Source organism: Mytilus edulis, chromosome 5, assembly GCF_963676685.1.
Source record: "Mytilus edulis chromosome 5, xbMytEdul2.2, whole genome shotgun sequence".
Classification (NCBI taxonomy): domain Eukaryota; kingdom Metazoa; phylum Mollusca; class Bivalvia; order Mytilida; family Mytilidae; genus Mytilus; species Mytilus edulis.
Window position 1 is genome coordinate 39,126,783 of NC_092348.1, and position 24,013 is coordinate 39,150,795.

General features: G+C 32.2%; 1 protein-coding gene across 1 annotated transcript in view; it reads right to left on the reverse strand.

Moving 5' to 3' along the window:
* Positions 1-22,983, reverse strand: part of LOC139523635 (ras-related protein Ral-B-like) — a 36,929-nt gene extending 13,946 nt beyond the window's left edge. The window contains exon 1 of the mRNA XM_071317799.1: positions 22,093-22,983. Within this exon, the coding sequence (XP_071173900.1) occupies positions 22,093-22,678 (586 nt within the window). The 5' untranslated portion in view covers positions 22,679-22,983. The remainder of the gene's footprint in view (positions 1-22,092) is intronic.
* Between the last annotated feature and the right edge of the window lie 1,030 nt (positions 22,984-24,013).

Genomic DNA, 24,013 nt, shown 5'->3' on the forward strand with positions numbered 1-24,013 from the left:
CTTCAACGCATCAACAAATGAATAGAAAGTGGAAATGAAAAAAAATGTATTCAATTTGGAATTTGGTATATTGTTCTCTAAGATTGTTTTTTTTTTTTTTGCGCTTTTGCCTTTTTAGGTCAAAACTTCTTTTTTCAAATAAACCGTAATAAACTCAAACATGTATGCTAAAATTGTAATAAGTTGACATCTAAACAAAAGCGTAGATTTACATGTTCATTTGATTTATAATCTAATGAGAAAAAATAAATCATTAACAAATAAAAGTATTGACTTGAATACGTATAAAGCTATAATAATGAATATTAAACAATCGTTCGGTTCTATATGGAAAATAGAGGACGGATGCTTTCACAACTGTAATTGATTTAAAATAGATTGCACGATAACAAAAAATAAAACCAGGACACACATTGAAATGAAGGTTAGTATATCACGTCCTGTTTTATATGACATGGGAGATGAAATGTCGAATCAATATTATGTCATTAAATAGAAAATATTTGCCATAAAGCTTACTAACATCCTGTCTTAATCATTACATTATGTATAAAACATCCAATGATCTTTACCAAGGATAGAATCAGTTCTGTATAGTATAATTATAGAGTATGAAAATATTGCATGTTTGACACTCAGACCACTATCCATAAACCAAACGACGTCCATGGGAGTCATATAAGTAATGTAAAACAAGTCAAAGAGAAAAACTGTAAATGCCTACTGTTAAACAATAAACGAAAATAGACAAAAACAAACGATAACCATAGAATTGGCCTTGTGTTTGATAGGTCGTGGGTTCGAACTCCGAACGTCTTTATAACATGAAACTTAATCAAACATTCGATATTCTGCTGTTTCTCTGCTGAGTAAGCGAAATTAAATTCGTACACTTACAACTCGCTTCAGCCCGGGAGTATGAAGCAGGTGTAATCAACATGACCGATCAGCTATATAAAATATTGAGTTTGTATATAACGATTATATTGAATAGTACGCCAGATTCCTGCAAACTAATTATACTTATGCGTCTTATTTTAATTAATTCAGCGTAAAATTTCGCCAGCATATTTACTAATTCTACTAACTCATTGTGCATGTAATAATTCGATTATATTTATATTATGTGTATTTATGACAGCTGTTTCAGTTTACTTTGCTTACATGTTTTTAGACACCTCACGCAAACATTTATATAGTAGTAATTATTTCTCAACAATATCCAGAAGATTGTATTTGAAGACATTGACAGTTTGTTCGTCGACAATAACCCTTCGATCTTTACCCATTCAACATTTATAAATTGTTTGTAGACGAAATAAGAATCATAAGGACTATTAAAAGTATTGACTCTGCTAAATATATAGCTTCAGTATGTTTATACGCAGCTGATAAATCTCATATTGTCATCATCTTAACAGAACTAACAATAAAAAATTATTAATAGAGAAAAAGATTAATATTAAAATAAAAAGATGTGCTATGATTGCCAATGAAACAACATATACTATCCACAAGATATTAAATGACGTACAATTTAACAGTTAAAGGTCACCGTATGGCCTTCGACAACGAGAAAAGTCATCCCAGATATCTCCGATGAAAATTTAAGGAATTATTGATAAATGTGACCATTCACACACTTCGAAGTAAAAATAATGCATCATCATGAGTTAAAATCGTGCCGATATGAATTGTCATGTCACCGTCTTAATGGGAAGAAGGTGATATTTCAAAAGAGCAGACTCAAATACAAAATACATGTTTTAAATTGAATATGATACTGATTTTGACCAACCAATCCATTCATCTCAAAGTTTGGTGAAACGTTCAAATATGGTGATAAATTGATCCTGAGGAATTTTACGAGATGTTTAGAAGAAAATTGCATAATCTATTATGCGTCTGCTTAACCAGATATAGACAAATCAATTATGTCCGTAATACTACTGCTACTGGAATTATTTCGTGATTTATTGTACTATTTATAAAGTGAACGTAACGCTTTTAAATATCAGACTCGTTAAAATGATACAATTGAGAGTTGTAATTTATGATATTAATTAAGTAAATGAACTTAAAACTATGATGCATGCGTGTAATCTCAGACTGGTTTATAGATTTTGATTTTAGATATGTATACCAAATAAGTCGTCTGATCTTTAAAGGTACTTATTGTGTGCTATTCCTGATTTTGACTGATCATTGAGCCGCATAACATAGCAAGAGACGCTTGGTCTGTCTTGTGGAGGGGAATTCGCGGGGAATGTATCAGTTGTCAAATTTATAGATGATTAAATGAAAATCCTCGACAAATATGTTGATTACAATATTTTTATTAATGTGGATTCATTATTATTCGTTGGATACTAATTTTCGTGGGTTTCCTGGGTACATGTGAACTTTGATTTAAAATGTTCAACAAATAACATATTTTCAATAGGCTTTGTATCCAGAAACAGGCAAAACAACGACATTAAATATCAACGAAAATGCAAGTTTTCGGCAATCCACGAAAAATTGATACACACGAAAATACAGGAATCCATGGAGTTTCTTTTGTGCAGGTGTCTTTCGCTAATGGTGTTTTCAATTCGTAGTGCGTGTGCCTTCTAAGTGCTGGGTTTAAAAAAAAACTCAACAACAGTGCGAAATTGCTGCCCCGGGTTGCCCAATTTGGTTTTCTGACGGACAAGATTGGTAATATTCTCAAAATAAATGTTAAAACTATTATTTCTTATCATTTCTTATACTTTCTTTATAACTATTTTCAAAACACATTTCTGACAAAAGCTATTCTACCCAAGAACAGTTAAGGACACTTCTACCTTAAATCAATGTCTGACAGTGCTATCGTACAACAATTTCTGACAGTTCTACCATAGAACTATTTCTGACAGTTTTACCATGGAACTATTTCTGACAGTGCTTCCCTAGAACAATTCTGAAAGTTCTACCATAGAACAATTTCTAAAAGAGGGACGAAAGATACCAAAGGGACAGTCAAACTCATAAATCTAAAACAATCTGACAACGCCATGGCTAAAAATGAAAAAGACAAACAGAAAAACAATAAAACACATGACAGTGCTACCCTAGAACCATTTCTGACAGTTCTACCTTAGACTAATTTCTGACAGTACTACCTAAGAACAATTTTTGACAGTGCTACCATAGAGCTTTTTTTTTATTTCTACCATAGAACAATTTCTGACAGTTCTATATCGGAACAGCGTTAAACAGTTCTACCTTAGTACAGATTCCAATAAATAGATATATTTATATAAATAAAAACAGTCCTATACAGATTGATTTACACCAAAAACATATTACGCAATAGCCAGACCATCTATAAATTCCCCTCATATGCTTGTTTAAAATGCATGATAAAATGTGCCCGTACAAAAAGAACCCTTGTCCTCGGTTTTTGTAAAGATTTTCAACAGAATAGTGTCAAAATACAGTTTAAAGTAATGGTGTCAATTTTCGTAGCAAAATACTTCTATATCTTTTATAATAGACGTGCATTAACCAACTAGTCATATATCATCTTATAAATATTGATTAAAACATATTAATTTATACAAGCGGAAAGCAATTTCCCTTTTCTAACCACTGAGAGTTGTTTTTATCAAAATTTAAATCTCTTACATTTTGAAATGTTTATTTAAAACTCTTCATGTATTCAAACCATTAACGTATATAGGACAAAATATTAACCTTATTGGTCTCATCCTGTGTTTATATATAGAGATTTTCCAGGTCGAACAATAAAAAATTCAATGTCATGAAAAACAAAAGAACAAAAATTACTTTAATTTTTACAGTGCTTATTTATTGTCATACGTATTGATTGCAATGGCGTAGGCTAAGAAGTTAATATGCTACAACAAATGAAGTATATAAATACAATTTTCTAACAAAAGCAACACATTGTAGTGTGTCATGTGGGGTTGTTTCATTAATCAAACATGCTAAGGACTATTTTCCTCTACCTATCAATGATATTAGAAACAATATAGTAAATCAATAAATGATGATTTTCTATCAGTTTTCCGAAGCACCAGAAAATGACAGAATTAATATATGTAGTCATTACTTCGGGATTCGCCTTATTTAAAGTAGTGTTTTGTACTCTTAGCACGTGAACATTTATGTATATAATCATTACCTCTTGCAGTGGTCATTAAAAAGTTTGTATATTATTGCGCCTTTTCCTATATGTGTACAGGAAGAACGCAACGTTTATTGTCAATTTGACTTCCATTTGTGTCGATGGATCCTTTTAACGTAATCAGCAATATTATGCCATATAGAAAGCGTTCATATATATTTAGTAATTCCATTACTTCCAATTAAAGATATAAAGATTTCAGAAGATGTATGCGGTGGTTAATGAAGGTTTTTTTTAGGGATGAACACGCTATCTTTAAATGTCAAAATGCTAGTATTGAAAACAGTATAGATAAAAGTAAATTAAGTATTATTTGTTGTTTTTAATTTTCTATATCTTTAACGTTAACGATTAGTTTAAGTATAATAACAATTTGTTTTAAGTCAGTCTCAAGTAAAAATATCAGCAATTGCTTTTTTTCTTTTTTGAATTCAGTTTCAAGTAATGACAGATCTTTTAGTGGTCATTGACAGTGTCTAATAATTATAATTAATCACACCTTTGGTAAAACTCTATCTTTATTTTTTAACATACACTTGTTTGTTGATATGTTTTCACATTCGTCTGTGTTGTTGTTTGCTGTTACATTTAAGCTGGGGTCACACATTCACGATTTTTGCTGCCGTCCTTGACAGGACCATTCCCGATTAACAATTGTCAAAAGTCTGATCAAGATCCTGTGAATCGTAGATGGAAATCCGATTTGTATCTTTCGCCAGGTAAAATTCGACCGAGTCTGTCACGACTGCGTCCCGATTCTACCGAATGTAATTCGACAGAGATCAGATAGTGACAAGACAGTGAACCGACGCTGACGGAAGTTATCCGTTCGAAAACTGTCGGCATACTCGAGATGATCAGGTACTGTCGGAACGTAATCCTATCACGGTCCGCTCTATCGCATTGCAAACGGCTTTGTCTGGTCTCAGTCGTATTGTATTCTGTTATTGTCGGGACTTCTCCAGATCATTCCCGTTCCACAGGACACCGTCCCGAATACACAGAACATTGTTAGGAATTCGATCCGATACAGCAGAATCTGTCACGACATAGGCACGATTGTAATCCGATTAGACAAAATCGGCTGAGTTTCCCCGAATGTTACGGGACGCACCTAACTGTCGGGATGCTTTGCCAAACTATTCGGACCCTTCCCGACCAGTAGGAATCTATTACGAACTAAAACGACTGCGTTCAGACAATAATAGGACATTCCAGATAATTGAGGATACTAATCCGACTTTTTCACTTTTCGTGTCGTATCGCTGTCTGATCTCAAACGTGAGCAATAATCGGCAATGTGTGAACCCCGCATTAGGTGTGTCTCCTTCTGTTAATATTGACTAGAGAAATATATCTAATGCAGTTGTGTTATGAAGTGAAAAATCGAATTTTCATTTTTGATTTGAATTGGAAATGGGATAAGAGTAACATAATCGGATTTAATGTTCAACTACAGGCCGTAAGAAGATTTGAATCAATGTGAAACATAACGAAAGGACATCCATGGATTATAGAGTTTACTGCAATGTACATGCATGTTTGATGTATAATTCTTGTTACAATACAAAAGATATTCGTTAGGTTTAACGGATGGCTATGTTTGCTGATACATATTTAACTGATGTGACTGTTCTATCCGTTTTGACTAGCAGAACATTTTTCATTGTAGGATGTAACACTACCATAAAGCAAAGCTTGAGCATGAAGAAATATTGGACAAAGAGTTTTAGTTTTTGGCTTTCTGGTGTTGTTATTAGGGATCATGGGGTATGATGGGAGTGTAAACTTTCGGGTATGAGCCTTCTTCCAATTCGGCTTGAGAGAATACTATTGGAAATTTTGTTTTATGATACATTTGAAAACATTGATTAATTTGGCCTACTTAACAAGTACAACATATTTACACAGTATGAATACGGCAGCATATTTCTGATATCAGCTTATCTAAATCAAACAATTCCCAACTAATAATTGCAGCAGTTATAACAAAGACTCTTATTTCATATCTATATTTCTTTTAATTAAATATGAATTATTGATATCTTGAAATAACCTGTATTTATCCTGTACGTATATATTGAATACCTTAGAAAAAATTATTGAAAGAACGCCCTCGTCAATGAAATTTGAAAGTAAGCATATCGCATTATTAATTTGGGTTTGGAATTTGTTCCATTATCTTTTTTAATTAGGAATGTTTTAATTACTTTACTATAAAAATAACATGCCACTGATTAAATCATATAATGGATATTTATAAATCAATGCTGCATCCCTGTACGTTCAATAATGTTTACAATGAAAACTTGTGCACTTTAGACTTCATTACTCACACAAAAAGGCTTTACGGTATTAATTATATTTGACTTGGATTTTCTGTTGTTTCGGAACCACCAGTGATTGACTTGGTTATAGAATATGGTCATCTCTATGATTCTCCCATCCAGCAATGAAATACATGCAAGAAAGGCATACTGAAGGCATCATTCATTTTTTTACACGTGAACCACGTCTTGCGTACACAATCTTAACCCTTGTATCTTTGATTAGTCAATTGACTTTGCATGGTTTATAAAATGCATCAGATCTACATTGGTTTTGGATGAGAACGTTCACTCCATTGCCCCATTCCACTCTATTTTCAATTTAACTTTGTAAGGGGTTCATATGTAGTCCGTCTTAAGACAAAATTCCACTATACAGCATATACCAAAGTTTTAAGGGATAACCAAAACCCAGAGGTCAAATTAAAACTACCTGTTTGAATTTATTGTTAATTTGTTCTTGTCTTAAATATGCCTGAAATATTTGCAACTGAACGTTATGCAAATTAAAAATCAAGTAATCAATATGTTGAAATAATGAAATTGGTGTTTATCAGTCATACACGTGACTTTACAGACCATCTGCCATTCAATTACGCGGGAAAAGAAACTTGATGTCACAAATGTACCCGTTAAAGCGTGCTGTTCGGTGTGAGCCAAGGCTCCGTATTAAAGATCGTACCTTGACCTAAAATGGCTTACTTTTATACACTGGGACTTGGATAGAGAGTTATCTCCTTGGCACTCATACCACATCTTTCATATCTATGAATGTACACCGTAATTGTGTTTCCGACATTTTTTTATCCGGTGATTCTTTTAAAATCGGTAAATGAACTTTCATCGACTGCATATCAATTATAACATCATCTTTAGAAACAACTAGTATCGGTATCGGAAAAAAAGTATAAAAAAAATACCGAACTCCAATGCAGATACAAAAGCAAAGAAAAAAAGGGGAAAACTAGATCGAAACTCTTGGCTAGCGAAGATGGCTTTTGGAAGACTACGAAATCAAATATTATCAAAAAATACCATTTATCCTCAATCCACTTAGTTTGGTTTCCAAGGAAAATAAATTCATCCACTGATCATACATTCAGTAAGAAACTACACCGACAACAAAGTCATACGCTCTTGGTTTGCCAAGAATTATTGAATGGTTTTATATAATTTTTGGTGTCTGATCATAGTGAATATTTTAAATCGCATAGTTAACACTATTGATATTGTCATTCTGGCCACGATATGTGTGTTAGATCTTGATTGAATCTAAACAGGTCGTGGAAAGTGCCTATAAATTTGTTAGCTGGTTTATGTCTTTCATGTTTTTTATTGTGATCTGAACAGTAGTAATGTCACACTTGAATATGTTGTAGTTATTTGTTGAGAGAAATATATTGTTATTTCATCTTTGTGGTGTATTACTGACAATGCCATCCTAGAACAGTTTCTGACAGTTCTACCTAAGAACAACGTCTGACAGTGCTACCCTAGAACAATTTCTGACAGTTCTACCTCAAAACAAATTCTGGCAGTTCTATCTCAAAACAATTTCTGACAGTTCTACCCTAGAACAATTTCTGACAGTTCTATCTCATAACAATATTTTACTGTTTACTGTCGAACAATATTCTACCTTAGAACAATTTCTAAAACTTCTACCCTGTAACAATTTGTTACAGTTATATCTAGAACAATTTTTGACATTTCTATCATATCTCCGTTTCTGACAGTACTACCCTAGAAAAATGTCTGACAGTTCCACCCAAAACATTTCTGTCAATTCTACCATAATACAATTTCTGACAGTGCCACCCTTGAATAATTTTGGATAGTTCTACCTTAAAACAACTTCTGACAGTTATACCCTAGACCATTTTCTGTCAGCTGTACGCGATGAACTCTTGTCTCCGCTCAGTGACTGTAACAATGTTCAGCAGTATTTTCTTTTTCAAATACATTTTAAAGTAATGGTGTCCCTTTTAGTAGCAAAATACTTCTACATCTTTTATCATAGACTTGCATAAACCAACATGTCATATATCATCATATAAGTATTGATTAAAACGTAATAATTTATACAAGCGGAAAGCAATTTCCCTTTTCTATCTACGGAGAGTTGTTAATCATTTTATCAAAATTTAAATCTCTCACATTGTGAAACGTTTATTTAAAACTCTGCATGTATTTAAACCATTAACGTATATAGGGCAAAGCATTAACCTTATTGATCTCATCCTGCGCTTATATATAATGATTTTCCAGGTCGAACAATAAAAAAGTCAAATGTCATGAAAAATAAAAATAAAAAATTACATTAATTGTTATAATACTGTATTTTAGAAAATAAATATTGATTGCGATTGCGTAGGCTTAGAAAATTATATATGCTACAGCATATGAAGTATATAAATACAAACTATTTTACCAAAGCAACACATTGTAGTGTGACATTCGAAGGTGTTTCATTTATTAAAAACTATCTGTTGTACACCATGCTTTTCTATCAATTTCTCGAAGCACCAGGAAATGACAGCATTTACATATGTAGTCATTACATCGGGATTTGTCTTATTTAACGTAGTGTTTTGTACTCTTATCGTGAAACATTTATGTAAATAAACATTACCTCTTACATTGGTCTTGTAAAAGGTTTATATATTATTGTGCCAGTTCCTATATGTGTACAGGAAGAACGCAACGTTTATTGCCAAATTGACTTCCATTTGTCTCGATGGATAATTTAACGTAATAAGCAATATTATGCCATAGAAATTGGTCATTTCCTTTTTTTTAGTAATTACATTACTTCCAATTGAAGATATAACGTTTTCATCATATTTGTGCAGTAGTTAATGAAGTGTATATTTTATTTAGAGCTGAACACGCTCTAAATGTTAAGACGTCGGTATTGTATATAAAATCTGGATGATAAAAGTGTTTTCTGGTGTTTTTCTTTAATTATTAGTTGTACAACAATTACAGTTTGTACAGACAGTTCTAAATTTTAAAAAAATATTGGGGGAGAGAGGGGGCCAGTGGGGGGGGGTATATTTTAAATTCAGTGTCAAGTAATGAAAAACCTTTTGGTGGTCATTAATAGTGTCTAAAAAGAATTATCACAACTTGGTTAAAACTGGGTCAGTTATTTTTACATAAACATATACTCTGTGTTGTTTATTGATATTTGTTTACATTTATCTTTGTTGTTTGGTTGCTGTAACGTTTACGTTTTCTCCTTTTTCCATATTGACTAGAGAAATATATGTACGGCAGTTGTGTTATGAAGGGAAAAATAGATTTTTCAGTTTTGATTTGAATTATAAATGGTATTAGAATAGCATAATCGGATTTGATGTTGATTACAGACCGTAAGAAAAATTAAATCAAGGTGAAACCCAATGCAAGGACATTCATGGAAAAGACAGTTAACTGTAATGTATAATCATACACGTACATGTTTACATGTTATTCCGTTGTTACAATACAAAAGAAACGTTTAAACTTGGTCTTATAAATTAAAGATACATGGGTTATACCTCAATAAAACAGCAACAACGTATATGTAGCACAAAATAAATAATGACATAGAAAGTGAAAAAACAAACAAGGATTTTTTATCGTTCTTTTTTTTAAACATGTTCAAAAATGGCTCAATACTTTGCGGTCCTAATATTATTACATTTTCGGGATCGATTAATGTAGTAAATATGGTCAAGTTAAAAACAGTTTATGCATCATTACGTATTTACTACAATGTACCTACATTGTACATTTATAGGAATATTAATCAAGAGAAAATTTGGAAAACATAGACTGCGGACAAGTTACAATGTGTCATATAATACTGCATGTTATTAAAATGACTTGCATTTGACATACATCTTTCCTATTCAAAGATACTTTATAGATAACATTATTGACATGGATAAATTCCTTCAATACCATGCAGGGGATGGCATTTATCGACAACTTCTAAAATCTCTAGTAATAACGATATGATATTGTCAAAATGATCGGCAGATTAAATGTAGACGTACTAAATAACTTGCATATTTTATTGAACAATGTTACTGGTCCTCCATCATCCATCGACTGTTAAAACTTTGTGTTTTGCGAAAAATTAGCCTATCAGTTACGTGGTCATCAAGAACACAAGTAAGGTTAGGTTTTAACGGTTGGTTATGTTTTTTGAGGCATATTTAACTGATGTGGCTATTCTTCCTGTTTTGACTAGCGGAACATTTTTCAAAAAGATAATAGAATAATAAAGGAATGCTTAAACATAAAGGAATATTGGACAACGCGTTTTTGTTTTTGGCTTTCTGTTTCTTTGGGCCCATGTGAGAGGAGTGGAAAGAGTCGGATTGAATCCTCTCCCAATTCGGTATTTCAGAGTACTATGGACATTTATTTTATGCTAATTAGTAAAGGAGTAGGTTCAGTAAAACCCCTTTTTGGCCCCAAAATATAGCAGTTTTACAAAATTGTTAAAATGTAAACCTATAGTTATTTATTGGACAGTAGAATGCTTCTGCTACATAAATATGGGCTGTTTTGACAATACAATGCACATATATCCGGTACTAGTACCATTAAGTCATGCTAAATTACTGAAATCCTCATAATTCTAGCATTTTAGTTAAATTTTAGACAGTTTTCGTGTAAAACGAAAGAGGCCGCATTCGTGTTCATCCTTAATATTGAAATGTAAGTTGTATTTTACGATAATACATAACATATATAAAGGTTGAGGATGAACACGCATGCGACCACTTTCATTTTTACCAAAAACCATCTGAAAAGTGACATTTTTCGGCATATTAGGTAGATTTTTCATATTTGAGCTTGAATCGGATCGTTTTTAATGACTAAATCTGTTAAAATCTTTTACATAAACTAATTAAATCAAATAAAATAGACACTTAAGTGTTTAAAAAGTGGTCAAAATCTTTCGTCAGATGAACCTGAAATTTGAGGCCAAAATCTGTCCTTACCGGACCTACTCCTTTTAAACATTGATTATACTGGCCTACTTAACATATTTACTCAGTATGAGTACCACAGTATATTTCTGATATCAGCTTATCTAAATCAAACAATTACAAACTAACAATTGCAGCAGTTATAACGAAAGCACTTATGTCATATCTATATTGCTTTTCATTAAATATGAATTATTGATATCTTGAAATAATTTTTCCTGTACGTATATATTGATACCTTAGAAAAGAACACTAAAAGAACGCCTTCGTCAATTACATTTGAAAGTAAACATATCGCATAGTTAATTTGGATTTGGAATTCCATTATATCTTTTAATGAGAATGTTTTAATTACTTAACTACATAAATAACCTGCCACTAATCATATCATATAATGAATGAATAAAAAAATGAATGAATGAATCTTTATTGCAGAAGCATAGACATGCTATGGCAAAATTAACAACATATATTACATAATATAAAACATGAATAGACAGCAGAGAATAATAGTATAATACAATGACATGACATATAAAGTTATGAGACTATATTTGATTGTATATTCCATGCAGCTTTTACATAATTACATAATTCAATCGTAAGAGACTTACTAGAAGCTTGTATTATATTTAATAGTTTTCGATCATTGGGGCAAGAACAATAATATTTATGAATATTTATACATCAATGTTGCACTCCGTAATTTCAAGAATGTTTAATTTTGAAATGTGCACTTTATAATTCATTACTTGGACGCATAGGCTTTATGGTATTTATTTAAATTTTGATTTTCTGTTCTTTTGGAATTTCCAGCGATTTACTTTGTTATATAATATGATAATCTCTAGGATGATCCCACCAGCAATACAATATTTCAGTTTAGTAAGTCATATTGTCGGCAGCATTTGTTTTAATCCATGTATCTATTATTAATAGATTGTCTTTGCAGGTGTTATAAAACGCATCAGATCTACGTTCAATCTGAATGGAAACGTTCACTTCATTGCCCCATGCAACTCTCTTTTCAAACGATAGACTTAACTATGTAAGGGATGTAGCCTGCATTAAGGCAAAACACAACCTCTAAACAACATAAACCAATTTTTTAAGGGATAACGAAAAAAAACAGAAGTCAAATAAAATCAGCTGAATCTACCTATTTAAATGTATTGTTAATGTGTTCTTGTCTTAAATATGCATGAAATATTATTACGTTGTGCAAATCAAAATCAATCAATAAATATATCAGCCATACACGCGACTCGATGACCATCTGCTCGTCAAATACGCGGGAAAAGAAACTTGATGTCACAAATGTGCATGTACACCCGTTTATGTTGCATACTTCGTTTTGTCGTTTGGTGTTGGTTTTTGTTTAAATCGGTTAATGAAATTTCATCGAAGGCATATCAATTATAACATTATCTTTAGAAACAAATAGAATCGGTACTGTAAAAAAAAATATAACAAAAATACCAAACTCTAATGTATATTCAAAAACAAAGGCAAAATGGGTACTGAATCGTAACCCTTGGTTAGCAAGATGGTACAAAGGCAAAATGGGTACTGAATCGTAACCTTTGGTTAGCAAGATGGTACAAAGGCAAAATGGGTACTGAATCGTAACCTTTGGTTAACGAAGATGGTACACTTTGGAAAAAATCGCAAAATCAAATATTCGCAAAAATTCCCATTGTTTCTCAATCCACGAAATTTGGTTTACAAGGAAAATAAATCAATCCACTGATAATGCAATAATTAAGAAAAAAACATCAACGACAAAGTCATACGCTCTTAAGCTGTCAAGTGTTAATGAATGGATTTGTATAATTTTTGTTTGGTGTCTGATCATAGTGAATAATTTAAATCACATTTCTAACACTATTGGTATTGTCATTCTGGCAAAAATATATGTGTTAGGTCTTAATTGAATCTAAACAAGGTCGTGGGGAGTGCATATAAATTTGTCAGCTAGCTTCTGTCTTTCATGTTTTTGATTGTGTTATCTGAATAAGAGTAATTTCACACTTGAACATGTTGTAGTTATTTGTTATGAAAAATATTTTGTTATTTCATCTTTTTGGTGTATCGCCATAAAAATATTGAGACGCATAATATTCATCCAGGTGATATCTATAACGTTTAGTAAATGCATCAGTATTTGTTTTAACTTTCAACATTATATGCATTGTATATATTTAAAGAAAAGTGTTAACATGTAATTGTAGTTGAAATATAACAAGGCTGACATGTTTACTTTTATTTCATCAAGCAGTAAGCTGTATTGATATAAATGTATAATATATTTAAATTTAGTCTATTTTAAGCCCAATAGTGTTGGCACAATAATTTGGTCTATTTGTAAGACTTGATTTGATTCAACCTTTATTTAACCCATTTCCTGTTTAATTTAACTGTTTTCTTCATGATGCCTTATCAGGGACATATCTTGGGATTATTTATTAATAAGGGTTAGGGTTAGTGTTATTATGATACTCTCTTTGAATGAGGCATCGGATTTAACGTCCCCATTCTGACTGGTCATGGCTTCGGACTTGTACATCCTGCACAGCTAAACGGACGCCCCACTTTAACAAGGGTTTTACTGTCGGTAGGGGGAGAGCATACTTATATACCAAAATGCCCCTTTGCGGCGTTTACAATATAACTGACATCTTTCGTTTTATTGTGAATTGTTTATAAAATGTAGTGTGGTGAGTAAAAGGTGTATTTGGCTACATAGTCAAATAGTTTGCTTGAAGTTAATCTTCCACTCTACAATTGAAATGAAAGGGGGAAAGTTAGGCTTTAAAAAAAAAGTTTTTTATTGCTTATACCAGGTGTATGCTAGAAACGTTGAAATTGTTTTTTTTCCTGGAAATAATTAAAGATTTTAACTCGGTGTTTGTGTTGATTTCAAATCTTCTAGGTAATCATATCTTGTCTATGCGCGCTTCACGGAGAGGATTCTTGACTATACTCGAAGACTCGGCAGGTTTGCTTGTTGTCTTTTTGCTGTTTATCTTGTGTTATTAAGGACTTATTATATCACCTGCCGTTCACATCTCGAGTTATAACGACCAAATGGATCTTTTACCTATTTATTTATCGTTTATTGCAGAAATGAATTAGTAATGGTCGTTAATGACGTGCTTACATGTACCTTTGTCACACTAATTCTGTCTTGCTGACGATAAATGGTAATAAAAGACCACTTACCGCTCATAGTGTCCACTTAAAACGTGTTACTTTATGCCAATATTGTTTGACAAATATAGGTAAACAACCTGTAGCATGCCCACACATAATTGATTTTTAGCTGAAGTATAGCCATTATATATAATGTTCAAATATGAAAAGTGTTTATCTCAACTGCAGACCACTTCAACAGTACCAATGTAATAGACAACTTTCGAGTTCGATGAATTTCCGTCCAAACTTTGGTTTTAGTGAACATCACTTGTGCGTTTATGGGCCTCGTCACTTCCGTTCCCTTTGAGCGAGTGGTTGGAAAATTATGATCCTATATTGCACGCATTTTTCGGCAAATTGAATTCTAGTCATTGACAATCTACACTTGTATCTATTGGGAATTGTGATTAAGTACCTACAGAATACACATAATTGCTAGTTTATCCTGCACAATGACGATCACTAAGACGCTTGATGAAGGTTAATAGTGCAGGAATACAGGCGATCCCCTCTATCTGGTAAATGAGGTCATAAAGGTGCGCATAATTGACGAGTTTTTTCTGGTCACTCGAAAGTGGTCTATTAAGGTTTTTACAACGTCCTTTTAGATCGTCTACCTTCACGGCAGACAAAAAGAACCACTTAATTATTACCAACGTGAGACAGGTATTTAGAACGTTCATGTATATAGAAATATGCCAAAAACAATTGAAAAGAAACAAAATAACACTAGCTGTATTGCAATATGTTACGGCACAAATGTGTTATACTTATTTGAGAGCTACTGATATATCCAGGGGGAAAACAGGACTACACTAACTATCATGATACTTAAATAATGCACGCATCGTAAATATTAACATTTATATTGTCTATTAGAAAAGTCTATACCATAGACCAAATAACGTTGAAGTTAACAACTATTTGCTATTGTTCAGCCTTCAACAATGAGTATAACCCATACAACACCTTAAGTTATATAAGGCACCGAAATGACTTGTTTAGACACTGTTTAATAAGGCGAAGCCATCAATGAGCACACTTGAGTCAAGAAGTACTTACATGTACTACATAAGTATTGGCATTGGCTCACATTGACCTTCTGGCAACATGGGAATAAAATGAGTTTTTAATTAATTGACATTACAAATAGATGACTCTTATTTTGAACACTTGATGGCTCTCATTATTTTCTATTTTAAACAATTAATAGGTTGTCATATGCAGCGCATAATAGATTTTTGCTGTGTAGTATTTATTGAATATTCTAACGATACAAATATTTATATTAAAGCGACGAATTGCTGAGTAAATACTATAATAAAACATTACCAACAACAATGGCGCTCTGGTGACACGTCTGAAACTGTTTGCTCAAGAAGGTGAAGGGGAGGGTAATTGCTTTTATGGATTTGTATATAATGACATGCCGTGAAAAATGATTGAAATGTATACGAAAGAAGTTAGTTGCTATATGTTTATCAAAACGTGTTCCCACAGTAAAATCTGTTTGTGATGTGCCAAAATATACAATTAACGAAAGTTTGAAGATCTCACCAAGTGCCAGATTAGTATCTTAATTTTAATAGCTACACCTACGATCCTTTAAACAAATAATAAACTTTCCTCCGTTTGCCAGGTGCAAAGTGACCTGCAGTTTTCAGATTAAAATTGCAAGTTTAACCTAAATCAAGACTTAGTTATAATTACTTCAGCAAGCAAACGCATTACTAGTATATATGTAAGCTGGTTGAAAAGATTGGTAAGGATAGCAAATCAGAGTTATCTACATGTATATGTTTTTTTGAAAAAGAAAAAAACCAAGAATGTGTATATATCTAGTACACGAATGCCCCATCCGCACTATCATTTTCTATGTTCAGTGGACCGTGAAAATGGGGTAAAATGTCTAATTTGGCAATATAATTAGAAAGATCATATCATAGGAAACATGTGTACTAAGTTTCAAGTTGATTGGACTTCAACTTAATCAAAAACTTCCTCAACCAAAAACTTTAACATGAAGCGGGACAGACGGACGAACGGACGACAAAACAGACGAACGGACGCACAGACCAGAAATCATAATGCCGATAAATGGAGCATAAAAACATTTGTTTTTCATTTGTGCATTATTTTTCATACACGTCTTATTTGTGACTTTATATTTTCAACGTTGATACGATTATTATGGCAATCGGGAAGTTGTATACTGTACAAATTCTTCGCAGGGTTTGAGTATAGCTCAGCTTTAAAACGAATAACGATTGAAGAAATGAAAATTGTATGTAACATTGCATAATCATATACAGATTTATGTATGGTGCGTTCTTTGTTTATTCGTTGATCGGAATTCGTTCGTCTGATCGTCCGTCCGTCCGTCTACTTCTTGTGACGGCTTCTAGTAAACCCCTTATGAGAATTCTAAAGACATTTTCTCCGAATCTCCAAGTATAATTCTGATTTTCTTCATCCAAATAATTCTCTGAGCAAACCATATACTAATACTTTATCGACGATTAATATGGGGGCTGATGTATCATTTTGAGAGCTTAGATCGGAGTACCTCGGTTTTAATACCGGTGTTTTAATCTATGGCAGCAAAGGATGTGTACAAAAAAGTCATGTAGTTTGTACAATGTTGTTGAAATGGTATTAAACCACACCAACCATGTTCACACTTCCCACTCAGTAACACCTAAAAATTCTAAGTACATATGTTTTTTGTCTATTCCTTAACACAAACAAATCCTTATTAATACATTGTCAAAGCCACCTAAATGTATGTGTGTTAATAATTTGAGACCAGGAACGTTTAGCAGCTTTTCGTGTGTAATATAACAAGGACAAAAGTTTGTTTTAATTGTATGAAAACATTGTTCATTCATTAAGTTTGAATATAAATTCTTATCGTTTTGGTGTTCTTAGACAGGAGCTTACGGAAATGTCACATATATAATGTAGCCACAATACAATTTCTGAGATACAAATGTCGATTATGGACAAAATTCAAATTGAATAAAGACGCTTGCCAAGTGTTTATTACATGTAAATATCTGCTTCCTGTCTTCTTTTGTGATCTCATACGCTAACCTTAAAACTGCTATGACATAAAGATCATATTGAAGTGCATTTCAATGCATACAAATAAATCAATAGAAGAAACGTGATAATGCGTGATATAGATGCTTTTAACGAAAAATTGAATTGTTTATCTGTCTTTCAAGATAAAAAAAAATGAAAAACAAACATTTATCTCATCGATCATAGGCTTAGTCAGTTCGTATAGGAAATGGCATTTATTTGATTTTCAGTCAGGTTCTAGAATTTTAGGTGGAAATTTGTCATAACGTGCCGATGAGTAATTTGCATGAGGTATATGAGTACATCAAAACAAAACATATTTAGTCTGACTTAAAGAACATCCTTTGTATGGTATGACCAACTGTCGTGTATAACCACCTCCACACAGCTAGATACATGTACTTTGTATGGTATGACTAACTGTCATGTATAACCACCTCCACACAGCTAGATACATGTACTTTGTATGGTATGACCAACTGTCGTGTATAACCACCTCCACACAGCTAGATACATGTACTTTGTATGGTATGACCAACTGTCATGTATAACCACCTCCACACAGCTAGATACACGTACTTTGTATGGTATGACCAACTGTCGTGTATAACCACCCCCACACAGCTAGATACACGTACTTTGTATGGTATGACCAACTGTCGTGTATAACCACCCCACACAGCTAGATACACGTACTTTGTATGGTATGACCAACTGTCGTGTATAACCACCTCCAAACAGCTAGATACACGTACTTTGTATAGTATGACCAACTGTCGTGTATAACCACCTCCAAACAGCTAGATACATGTACACGTACTTTGTATGGTATGACCAACTGTCGTGTATAACCACCTCCAAACAGCTAGATACACGTACTTTGTATGGTATGACCAACTGTCGTGTATAACCACCTCCACACAGCTAGATACATGTACTTTTTAGGTATGACCAACTGTCGTGTATAACCACCTCCACACAGCTAGATACATGTACTTTGTATGGTATGACCAACTGTCGTGTATAACCACCTCCACACAGCTAGATACATGTACTTTGTATGGTATGACCAACTGTCGTGTATAACCACCTCCACACAGCTAGATACACGTACTTTGTTGCATTCTATACTGATTATCACACAAACAAAATTTAATCCAAATTACCAAGGGTGATTTGAATAGAATAATTATAATCTTGCAAATTGTTGATTCATTTTTCTGGAATATCACAGACTAGGAACGCTCAGTGCAAAATTGTAAAACTGCCAAGGATAATTAAAAAAAAAAAAAAAAAAAAAGTAGAAAAATAACAAAAATGTTCTTAAATGAACCTTTATAACTATTTAAGTTTACTTCACTTAATGTGAGCATTTATAGTCAATTTGAGTAAAACCAGAGCTTTATTTTTAAATTATTGAACTGCGTGTTACATGGAATAATACTATCTTTGTCTTTACAATTATGTATTTATATAATTATATATAATCATTAGTTAAGGCAGGCTGGCTATGCTAAATTTCAGAAACGATATTAAATAACTTGACGATAATGAGAATGGAAAGCTTCAGTTTACATGCAGTAGATGCGTTTATAATTCATTTGAAAACATGTACATGTATGTCACGATTGTAGAAATATTTTTAAATATTGATTGTTTGTAGAGATATCTTGCAAATCTGTTTTGCGCATCGTGCTTGTAGAAAAATCTTATCAGCGAAGATTAGATAAAAAAAAGTATCTATTTTGAAAAATATAAAACATACATAATATAACATGCATAATATTCACTGGTATCCGTCAAGATCGGACAGCATCTCATCATCATGATAAGGTTAAGATGCTCATAACTTATATATACAAATGTTCTTAAGTCTTAACACGAGTCAAATACAATCTGATCTTTTCTTTTATTTTACTTTAATCAAAACTTGGCCGTACGGTGACATTCAATTGTTAATTTCGGTGTCATTGGTCTCTTATGGAGAGTTGTCTCATTGAAAATCACACCAAATCTTTTTTTTTATATAAATAAACTTTTGGAGAAAAATACATATATGAAAAAACGCCTTTGTAGAGAATTACAAAGTCTCAAAACTACTTCTAACAATCACATAATACCAAATGACGTGTGTATAAATGCCAACTAAGATGTATTCTATAAAAGAGATAATCTTTAGGTTAAGAATGTATAATGGATGTTGCATTCACGTGTAGTGTCGTTTCGTTTGAAGCTTTTATCTGGATCAACCTTCATCAGAAGCATATCGTCGCTGGGCTTCTAAAATGTCGTATATGACTTTTTTGGCTAAAAATACTTTTTGACACCAATGGTCTGGGCGGGAAGAAATCTTTGGTATTACAAAATAGCATGCAGTTAGACCAATCAAAATGTGTGAAATAAGACATATTACAAAAATGCCAATGTCAGTTGTTTGTAAAATTTGCTTCCAAAATGTTGTGTGAAAACTTAAAAATCGTGGTAGAATGGCTTTGGGAAAAAACTAATTGTACATTTCTTTATTTCTGTGAAAATAATTTAAGTTCTTCGATAATCCAGAAGTTTTTATTTCACTGCTATTTACAAAAATGTTCAAGTTCACATACGACATTTTGGAAGCATGCATTTTGCCAAAATTTACAAAGCCTGTTTTTGAGATATTTTTTTTTTTGAAAAATTTGTAATTTACAACATTTTAGAAGCCCAGCGACGATATTGGACCAAAGGAATTAATAAAGATGCAGAGAACAACTCACGAACAGAGACAAATTAGAACACTAACATTCTAAATCGTTTAATTTGTAAAAGTAACCATTACAGGTCAAAGTATTGACTTCAACACGAAACCTTGCTCACACCGATGACAATTGGATTAAGAAACAGCGATTTTTGTTTCACAAAAAATCTTATTTATAGATGTCTGTAAGTTAATAAAACCTTTGATGTATATTTCTCGACTTGAATTAACTGTCAAAACAAAACATGCAGACGTAAAGATTATTAAACTGCTTTTTTAAATTAAAGATATTCTTTAATCCATAGATTTTTTACCCAAACAAAATCCTTGCTTCGAAGATTTTCTTTTATCGTTTGGTAGAACTTTTCTTATGTTTTATTTTTTCTGATAAAATTCTATTTGCAATGCATCAACATTTTCTTATCAGTAACTTTAAGAATGTACAATTTTAATTCGATTGACATAACTCATAATTCCCACTTTGTGGGAAGTCTTTTGAATAGCAGCTGAAATAAATTCTGCACAGAATAATAATAAAAAAAAAACGTATCGATGTTAATTAAAAATTTTGAAGTTTTCTCCAGCGTAAAAGAAGCAGTTTCTCAGCCCAGGAAGGTTAACGAAGATTATTTTTATGTTTTACTAATTTGTTATCAATGAAACTGAAATAGATTCCGATTTCAGATCACACTGTAACTGATATTGTTGCAATTCTTATTTCATTCACATGAAAAAGTTCATCTTACATGTACTTGAATACAATTAGGTTCCAACTTCTATTTTACTACATGCAACCATACAGTCGAACATGACTGTGAATATATGAATGATATTATGAATTGTTTTAAATACATCTATTGACATGTATTTGCTCACCTAAATACATACATAAATCAATTTAGGTATAAAGAAAAACTGTTTTAAGGCGAATTATACGTAATTGCACGCCTCTAGCGGAATTCAGGATACAAAACGTGCGTCGTTAGTTACGCAAGTTATCTCCCCTACACCAAGAACGGGAAATGGGCATATGAAAGAGATCATAAGTTTAATGACTTTGTGCGGTCTATCATGAACCCAGACAAATATTCCTGTGCTATGTCAAAATTTCAATAAAATATCAGACTCCAATCAGAAATCTTTGTATCTATTGCGTGTTAGTCTACAACTGTAAACAGTTTTTGTTTTAGCCTCACGCAGTCCCTGAGCGGGTACATATTCCCGCTCGTATCTATTTCAACAGAAATAAAAAATAAACGAATTAACTAGTGACAATTTTGCTTTTTGTATATTCTGATGAATTTTGACAAGCAGAATTGCATGTAAAATTTTTTGAAATCCATTGAGTAGTTATATTACGTGCACTTCGCCTTAAAGTTGAAAAAATGTGATATTCAGATGACAGGAAGCGAACGAGATATACCAAAAGTACCAACAACAAAATAAAAAAAATATTCAGAAAGACACATTTAAAATTTGAAACTTGAAATCAGACAACCACCCAAACATTCATTAGTTAAAAAATACAACATGCCATAACGGCAACCCCTGCAAAAGAATTATACATATTGAGTGAAAGTATCTTACCTACGCTTGTATCGAACAGATACTCCGATGTCAGGAATTGTTGAGCAATTGTCGATTTTCCAACTCCTATTGCACCGAGAATCACAATTCTATAAGGCTGGATCTTATGAATAGAACCATCACTGTTAGCTAAACTATTTTGAGAACATGAGCTAGATTCGATAGACAAGACATTTCCGTCACCCTCGGAAGAAACAATACTGTTAGTACTTCGAGACTTGATGGAATCCCCTCGGTTGACAATGCCTTTCGATGTGACATCAAAAGCTCTAAGTCTATACAAGTCGTGATCCTGGTCTTCGTAGTTAGTTCTCAAGTTCTTTATTAAAGGCCTCCTGTAGTTATTTTTCGTTGGTAAACTGCTTGTTCTCGGACGAATTTCTTCCATTTCGAAATTTTCGAACGTTTTATTTTTAGGCTTTTTCATAGAGGTTGATCGAGTCCTCTGTCTGGGACTTATGTCCAGATTATTGTTAGAAACTTTGCACACATGTTCCCCAATAAGAGGGCTTGGAACATGTTTCATTTTATCAAAGTACATTAGTTTCCCTTCTTCAACTTCTTGTAAATTATAATGCATTTTCATTCATAAAATACAACGGTCACTTTCACTTTTGTTTTTCTTTAACATCCATCTAAGCCAAAAGGCATTTGAAATAATTAAAAACGGCGGTATGTAAATCCTTTTTATAGCACATGGTTTTAAAATGTTAAAAAACAATCTGTCTGATTTGTTATAAAACCTGTAAATTTATTTGGTTTCTGATAATTCTGATAGATGATAGCTGATGTTTTATTGGATGACAAGCATTAAGCTCCCACTGTGCAACTGAATACCGATTTCACGCTACCAACTAATCAATTGGTCACATAGTAAATGTTTCCGATATTCCTTTATGATAATCAGGAAGATCGAGTATTGATTGACAGCTGTTATACGGTTGTTGCTTTCATATGAACTTTTATCTTGTTTATATACTAATAATAGTCTGACATCTGTTGCAACAATACTAATGGTAAATAATACCACTGAACACTTAATTTTAAATGTAGAACTATTATATTCAATTAGCAGGTTGTGGGTGTCAAATTATTGAAATAATTATAGTTGACAACACATTTATGAATTATATGTAGTAAACAATTATATATGATACAAGTTTTGTGTATGGTCAAGTGCTATTCGTATTTATTTTCCTGTTTTTGTTTATGTTTGTTTCTCTTTCTTTTAACATTTATTTTGAAAGACATTAAGTATCAAAAATAAATAAAACACGCACATTATAGGAAACGTGACATTTCCGTGCTACCTACAATGCATATTGATACAAAAATATTTATCTTAAATGTTAGAGTGAAATCCTAAATTATATGCGTACACTAAAAAAATGAAAATGAAATGAAGTAGTTGCTTGGAAGATTTCTTATCTTACATTTTAAGTTTTTTTGACATAAAAAAAAGCATTATAATTGCATATTTTGTGAACCGCCTTTCTATTGACATATATTTCTATAGTTTTTTTCTCACTTTTAGACGCAAAATGTTATTGTCGTCATTCAATATATTGAGTCAAATTGAATATTCTTTAAATAAATAATTATCAAACCGCTGTTTTTCTATGTAATTTAAAACTATTTTCTTTTCAAATTTCAAATTTCAAATCAATGATTTAAAACGTCATATAGTTAAAGAAAAAGTATCTTTAATCAAACTGAATATTTAAAGTATGTTGTACGTCAATACTCGTATGCTTAATTAATGATCAGCTGTATCAAAATTACATCTGATCAGTAATATGACGACAAGTATCAGAAAATGATCGCTCGCAAATCATAATTTAATACATTTATTAATAAAGAGAACTCATCTTCATGCAATGATTGAAGTCACAAAATACGTCACAAAAAGAAACTTTTGAAA